Source organism: Gavialis gangeticus, unplaced genomic scaffold, assembly GCF_001723915.1.
Source record: "Gavialis gangeticus isolate Ggan-Ray unplaced genomic scaffold, GavGan_comp1, whole genome shotgun sequence".
Taxonomy (NCBI): domain Eukaryota; kingdom Metazoa; phylum Chordata; order Crocodylia; family Gavialidae; genus Gavialis; species Gavialis gangeticus.
Genome location: NW_017729025.1, coordinates 149,953,192 through 149,961,237, shown reverse-complemented (window position 1 = coordinate 149,961,237; position 8,046 = coordinate 149,953,192). Strand labels below are relative to the sequence as shown.

At 39.9% G+C, this 8,046-nt stretch overlaps 1 protein-coding gene across 1 annotated transcript in view; it reads left to right on the top strand.

Moving 5' to 3' along the window:
- Window positions 1-8,046, top strand: part of LOC109299404 (mucin-5B-like) — a 71,040-nt gene that overhangs the window by 31,348 nt on the left and 31,646 nt on the right. The window contains exons 17-26 of the mRNA XM_019519986.1: window positions 760-1,012; window positions 1,515-1,567; window positions 2,015-2,115; window positions 2,643-2,794; window positions 3,173-3,311; window positions 3,407-3,520; window positions 4,508-4,687; window positions 5,304-5,543; window positions 6,779-6,935; window positions 7,635-7,763. Coding sequence (XP_019375531.1) covers window positions 760-1,012; window positions 1,515-1,567; window positions 2,015-2,115; window positions 2,643-2,794; window positions 3,173-3,311; window positions 3,407-3,520; window positions 4,508-4,687; window positions 5,304-5,543; window positions 6,779-6,935; window positions 7,635-7,763 — 1,518 coding nt within the window. The remainder of the gene's footprint in view (window positions 1-759; window positions 1,013-1,514; window positions 1,568-2,014; window positions 2,116-2,642; window positions 2,795-3,172; window positions 3,312-3,406; window positions 3,521-4,507; window positions 4,688-5,303; window positions 5,544-6,778; window positions 6,936-7,634; window positions 7,764-8,046) is intronic.

Sequence of the window (8,046 nt, the reverse complement as noted above, 5' to 3'; positions counted from 1 at the left end):
ATTTCAATGCAATCCAAGAATCTCCCAGTAAATTTTGAAGAAAAGGTTTTAAGAAGTGAAAGCCTAGCAATATTTCCCTAATATTTCTTAAGAATCTAGAGGGGAAATTCCCCTCCAGATTCTAAATCTTTTGACAGGGAATATAAAGAGAAGGAAAGCACAACTACAATTAGGAGGGCGACAACTGTTGATGATGTGGCTCTGCCACTCTCTGCAGAGCCTTTGAAGCTAACTGGTTTCACTTGTTGCTAGTTGCCATGGGGATAGATACGGCAGATTATAAAAATAGTTATTCTAAACAGAACACTTAAAAATAGAAAACATTTAAGCAAAGGGTGGCTTAAAGCCAAAGACCAGTTTTCACTTATCCTATAGCCCATAACAGCAGAAATACCTCCTTTTTTCAGGAAGCTTCACACCTCACAGTGGACATTTAGAAATACCAGGTATTAACTACCAGCCTTCTGTGTTGTTCCTCTTTCTACATCCCATCTGAATGCATGTCATCTCTCTCATTTGCATATATCATTTCATTTATTCTCCATCTACTCCCCCTTTTTTGTAGCTAACTATGCATTATTTAGCTCTTAAAGCATTCTGGCATTTTGCATGGAAAAAAAACAACAACACAGAACAAAATTATATAGTATCCTTATTCCCCCATTATTCATACAGCATATTCTTCCTTCCTTTCCATCATCATACAATGTCACTCTGAATGAACAAATCTATTAACTCATTTTATTTTTCCCTCTTAAGCCAAATACACAACGTGTCCCAAATCCCTGAGTTACAGCTATGTCATCAGTTCCTGTCAACCCACTTGCCAGTCTCTAAGTGAGCCCGATGTCACATGCAACATAAAGTTTGTTCCAGTTGATGGCTGTACTTGTGTAAATGACACTTACATGGATGAAAGTGGCAAATGTGTGCCTGCTAGCAGATGTCCCTGTTACTACAAAGGATCTCTTGTGCCCTCTGGGGAAGTGATTCATGAAGATGGTCATGTATGGTAAGAGATTTTCTTGTAAAACACTAAAACTACTGGTATTTCATATAAAATTTCTTAATAACAGACTATGCCTCATTTAAATTGGCTGTACTCAGACCTGCCTGAATTTCAGTACAATGTTCTTCAATGAATCCCTGTTAGTCTTCAAGGATGGTGTATTTTTCAAGATTTATTAGAATAATTGCATGTAGAAGAGAGTTCTCTTGTACTGAATCATTTCCAACCATAACATAGATAAATGTGCCAAAAGGGAGAAGTTAAAGGCTACAGTAAGCAGCAAACTCATAGAGAGACCTTGTCCCATTATATTTTTTCCTATATATCTATTGTCAAAATGATATGGAAATCAAGTAGCAGCTGGGTGGAAAACAAACCCTTTTCTGACTACATGGTGGTGCTTTAGAATTTCATGGTCTCTTGGAAAGTTCTGACACACCACAAGAAAAAAATCAGCCTCAGTATACACAATTTAAAAAAAATAATTCTCTTCCCTTTCTCACAGCACTTGTGTAAAAGGAGTGTTGAACTGCATTGGAACCAAAACTGCAGAGCCAGGTAAAATCTCTTCTTTAGCTTTCCTTTGCTCTCAATCATACCCTTCTTGCTTCGAAAAACCGAATCTGAAATCCCCAGGAAAGTCAGTGGACCAGAAACATTTGCTTATATATATATATTATTTTTTAAATGAAATATCACTCTATACAATCCATTCAGTAAAACAAGACAAAAAAAATAAACACAAGAGTAATACAGTACTGATCATCAAGAGTCATAGCATCATATTATTTCTTAGAAATGGGTATTAATTGTACAAAAGCAATTGCATTCCTTTTTTATTACACTAGGTATAGATAGTTTAGAAAGTACACTGAGACCCTTTTCACTTACTAGCCAAATGAAATGTTCAGACCTGGAGCACTTTTAACTCAGATGTGCCCCTCATTTGTACTGCTGTGCAAACTCTGTGCCATATATCATATCTCATGTCACTCTCTCCCCTAGTCTGCATTTCTCCCATGGTCTATTTTGACTGCAAAAACATCACTGCAGGAACCACTGAGGTTGAGTGTCAGAAAAGCTGTCAGACTCTCGATATGCACTGTGTAAGTATGGAAAGCCTGGAAAAGATGGGTTTGTAGACAACTATTTTTTGTTCAAACTCTTTTACACTACAATAATTCATTGTTCATTAATTTGGTTCTGAATTGCCCATACTGAAATCTGCTGTTTAGCAAGATAGTATTACATTACATAAATTGGATTCTAATGTAATGCATCAAAAATAAGAACACAGTAAACATTTTTTTTGGACTTTTCATCTACTCACATATAGATCATCCAATAACACCCTATGCAAATTCCAAGGTTCCCTCACCTAATACAGGCTAGTATCTTATGTAGTACTCTTTACGCTTTCACAAACCACAGGACACCTAGTTAGACTGGGCATATGAAATGCTTACTTTTAACAGGTTTGGTCATTCACTAAATCTTTGTCTAGCAAGTCAAGATTTCTGATTTAAGTCAGATTAAAGCAAACCTAATACAGAGACCTGTTAGGAAAACCTAGTCTTTCCCCCTACTCCACTGGGTTCATTCTGAAATTATATTTTTCTCTTGGCTTTCACAGTATAGAACACAATGTGTATCAGGCTGCATGTGCCCTTCTGGGCTGGTGTCAGATGGGAAAGGTGGCTGCATTACTCAGGAAGAATGCCCATGTGTTCACAATGAAGCTATGTACAAGCCAGGAGAAAAGATCAAAGTGGGCTGTAATACCTGGTATGTATTCATGGAACAGCACTGTTCATGGTCCCATCACTTGCCTATCCAAAGATCCATATCCAGTTAGTAGAGCCATGAGATGGGACTTTGTTTGTGCAGTCATGACAAATAGGTTTTCTTCTGTTTGAATGCAGATGTCCAAAACAAAGAATAGCACTCAGGAAATATTTGGGTTTGAGGTGTTCAAGCAGTATTATCCATATTGCTATATTCAGGCTTGTGGAATAGATCTTGTGTACATGGAAGCATTCCAACCTCAGCTCAGCTTTAACTGGGACTGAAGTATATGCATGAAATACCTAAGTATCAGAGTTCAGCTGGACTAACAAGTGTGTCATTTTTTTTTTAATTAAAATGATCTCTCTTTGTTCTTAGTGAATGTAAGAATAGGATGTGGAGCTGCACCAAGCACCAATGCCTGGGTACCTGTGCTGTTTATGGAGACGGGCATTACATCACCTTTGATGACAAAAGGTTCAGCTTCAATGGAAATTGTGAATACACACTCGTCCAGGTACTGAGCTTCTTTTTCAGCATGAATACTCAAAAAGTAAGCTTTATCCTACCTATGGTAATAATCTGTCTTTTAAACTCCCTTTCCCTCCGCAGGACCACTGCGGCATCAATGGCACAGCCAATGGAACTTTCCGAGTGATCACTGAGAACATTCCTTGCGGCACCACTGGAACCACCTGTTCAAAGTCTATAAAAGTCTTCCTAGGGGTCAGTAGAGTTTATAGTGCATATTTACTAAGAATAGTTTTATTGTGTTTCCATTCTGAGGTTCAAAAGAAGCCAGAATATTTACTGCAATGCCCCAAATTCAGAATTATTTTTCCCAAAGCAAATAGATTCGTAAAGTGTACCTTAAACCAAAACCAAAACAAAAGAGTTGGTAGAACTTCCAATCTTATTTTTTTCCCCAAAGCTCTCCTTTGTAGTACAATAAAAGCTCTGTTATCCAGCATCCCCAGGAAAGGGGGATGCTGGATAACAAAATACGCCAGCATCCCTGCCTGTTCAGGCCACCGCTTCTCCCACCACATCTGGGGCGTTGCTGCCCCTCCCGCGGCATCACCAGCCCTCCCATGGGCCCTGCAGGCCCCGCAGGACAGGGAGGCGGGCCCCGCACAGCCTGTTATGCCCCCAGGCTGTGGGGGCTCAGCAGCGCAAGCTGCTTTGCCCTGGGCCGTGGGGGCTTGGCAAAACCAGAAGTGCCACGGTGGGCACTTCCGGTTTCACTTTACCTTACAAGCATGCCAGTTAATGGAACTTTTACTGTACTTGACACTACCTGAGAGTACTTCAGCTCTCCAGAAAAACTATATTGGGGGGAATATGGCCTACTGTGCTTTAAAACATGTTTATATCCCATATGATAGTGCCCCTATAATCACAGATGCTACCTGCTTGGATTGACTTCAACCATTTAAAATACAGTTTTAAAAAACTGCTGCATGCTTCTTTGACATTAACCATTAGATCTCCATTCAGAGATAGATTTAGATTGAATTATTAATTAGATCAGATTTACCTCATTAGTTATAAAAAGAAATAATGGCTCATTTTCATTTTAGTTGGTTAAAGAGCAAGTAGATATTAAAGATAAATGTGAAGTAAAACCATTTCCATACATTTGTGGTGGGCAAATGCTTCTTCTGCTAAGATTATTTTTAATCATAATTTCTTTGATTTTTCTCCCTGTGTTAGAATTATGAATTGATACTCAATGAGGAGCACTTCCAGGCAGTAAAGAGGGGTGATGGACAGGAAGTGCCATACAAAGTCCACTACATGGGAATGTACTTAGTGATTGAGACTGTCAGTGGACTGCACCTTATGTGGGATAAGAAAACCAGCATCTTCATCAAGCTTAGTCCTGATTTCAAGGTGAGGATCTCAAAGCCTTGAGACTGCTGCCAACTGTCATGCTGATAAAAAGGTTCAATTATCATATTTCACAAATGAGGAAATTGTGTGGAATGAAATGAAGCTGAGAACATAAATGAAATTCTCTTGTAACATACCATTGTGTATTTTCAAGCCTGTCTCAAAACCAGGTGTTGAAGACAGTGTACCTCATTGTAGTAGTGCTTACTCTTGTAGCTCATGATCTACAGAAAGGCTATGAAACAACACTGGAAATGGGAACTTGGAGTTGCAAGCAAAATACAGTTAGTATTTATTATTGTCAAAAATCCCATCCCAGGAAAGAACAAGCAGCAGATTATATGCCCCTATTGATAATTATTTCATGACAGCTTGGCAAGGTTCTTATCTATGTATGTATATTGAATATCTGTACAAAACAAGACATAAGCAAAAGAGACAATAACAGAGGATTTCTCATTTCTATGATAATGTCATAACTCACCAGTGACATGGCAAATGAAACACGCTTTTTCTGATGTTTGAATTTAATAGGAGTATATAGCTGAAACTGCTAGCATGCTAAATGATGAAGCTTTCTGTGCTCCCTCATTATTTTATTTTCTTCTTTGTTCAGGGTCAAGTCTGTGGCCTATGTGGAAACTATGATGACAATGACATCAATGACTTCACCACCAGGAGTCAGTCTGTAGTAGGAGATGTGCTGGAGTTTGGAAACAGCTGGAAAATATCTTCTTCTTGTCCTGATGCCAAATGCGTAAAGAATCCATGCTCTACTAACCCTTACAGAAAATCCTGGGCAGAGAAGCAGTGCAGCATCATCAACAGTGATGTCTTTTCTGCCTGTCACCCTCAGGTACAACAATACCTTGAAGCAAAATTCTTCTGAATTAAGGCTATATGTTGATATTATTCCTGTGCCTGTGTCCTTGACACTACGTTATTATTCTCTCCATTCAGTTAACTATGTGGGTAGCCTACTCTTAAACTAGTATGTATGTCCTAAGTATGGCTCAGAACAGGCACACTGGACTGGTAAGGGTGGCCAGAATCTGGAATGGGCTTCCGAGGGAGGTGGTGCTCTCCCCTACCCTGGGGGTCTTTAAGACAAGGCTGGATAGGCATCTGGCTGGGGACATCTGACCCCAGCACTCTTTCCTGCCTAGGCAGGGGTCAGACTCGATGATCTCGTGAGGTCCCTTCCAACCCTAGCATCTATGAATCTATGGATATAGATCCATGTCTCAAAGTTAGGGGGGTTAGAACTAACCTAAACATTCATAACCAAGGGTCATCTCTACTAGATACCTTTGGCTGTTGTGGAATTCCATCCATTAAAAGATAAGTCTGAACCTATTCCAGGTGGACTATTCAGAGATTTCATTTTCTCCCTATTCCAGTAGAACTATCCAATTGAAAAGAACCCCTCATACACTGACACAACTCCACAGCTGGTATGCTTCACTTTGAATTGTCACAGGTAAACCTCAGGCTGGTTTATTTTGCTCCAGTGGATGATTTCTAAACAATAGAATAGACAGTTCCTCTGTCAGAAAGCATCCATGTTTTTCCAATGTACAAGAAAAGTAGTCTCAAAATAAACCGGTATCCAGTTGCTTTTTAGAATATGATGTTTGCTATTTTCCTGAAATGCCATGTACCAAATACTCTCTCCCTGGGTTAATTATTAGCATGTTGGAGTGGTAAGGGGAAAGTGTCACTGAGGACATCAACAGCCATTACTAAATCACACAGAAAACAATGTATGCTAAAACTTGCTCTTTGTGATATGCTAATGTTTTCCATAGAAACCAACCTTGATTTTCAAACATAGTTACCTAACTAAATGGTCCAAATCCTGCAAATATGGTGATATTAATTGTTAAATATGTGATTTAGACACACCTGTTTTAGCCACCTTGTGGAGGAAGTAGCATCAGCCTGCTTTGTCTAACAGTACAGAAAGATAAAGAAATTTTTGATTTGGGCCTTTTTTTTTGGTATTTCAAGATCTGAAGGAGAATCATTCTAGCAAAGCAAGATGCAACCTGAGAAAGGAGGGCTTATGCCAACTGTTGGCTTTTCTTACAGGTTGACGCAAAAAAATATTATGACTCATGTGTGACTGATGCATGTGCTTGTGACAGTGGAGGAGACTGTGAATGTTTCTGTACCGCAGTAGCTGCCTATGCTCAAGTATGCAGTGAATTTGGAGTCTGCGTGGCCTGGAGAACACCATCCATCTGTCGTGAGTATTACCCCTTCACTTAATGGAGACTGAATGAATATTGCTGCAATTTCAAGGCAAATCTACTGAGAATGGTTTTAAATGTATGACAGCATTTGGTTCTCAAGATTCACTAATGTCCCTGCACAAGAACATGCTGCCCTCCTTACAGATACAGAATATACCTCTCTACAGACTATATGTACCTGTGGGGCTTTCCTGATGACCTCATGGTGTATAAATATCATGTTGAACTGGACTAGTGACACTATCTGTAAAGGGGGCTAGATCAGATCAGGGTTACCAGCGTGTGGCACAGGTGCCACAAGAAGCATAGAGATCAGGGAGGAGACAGGAAGCACAGTTGCAGATAGGGCAAGGAACAGAAAGAAAAGTAGCAAACTGGGCAGAGACCACAGGGAAGGAAGCAGATCAGGAAGTAGATCAGACAAGGAAAGGGGATCAGAGTAGCACTTGGTGGGGGAGGGATGGGGCCAATTTGTGGCATACCTGCTAAAAAGGATGGTCCCCACTGGATTACATGAACCTGGAAGTCCTTTTCAATCCTGTGATTCTATGGTGATTATGCAGATTCAGCTCTTAGTTTGTGATTTTCACAACTAGTCAAGCAGCATAACTGTGGTATAATGGGATGTCTAAATAATAAATGAACAACACAACATTTTGTTCTGAACATGTCTGTTTTCCTGTTTACTTTAGCTATGTTCTGTGATTATTATAACCCAAAGGGGGAATGTGAATGGCACTACAAGCCTTGTGGGGCTCCCTGCATGAAGACCTGTAGGAATCCAACTGGAAGATGCCTTAATCAGTTCTCAGGCTTAGAAGGTAAAAAGAACTATAACACCATCCCTGTCACTGTAGAGTACATAACTGGTGACAGTATTTTTCCAGATCAGTTATTGTTGGACCAAATTCTCTCTTCAGTTGCATCGCTAAGATCTATTTTTTTTCCATCAATGTTGCATCTGCACAAATAAATAAAGGTAACATTTTGGTATTACTCAGAGACAACCATAGCAGGGTGTGAGACCTAGGGCAAATTAACCGGTACGGGGCCAGGACACCACGGGGGGGGGGGGGGGGGGGGAGGTTAACCCCATTTAGGGCA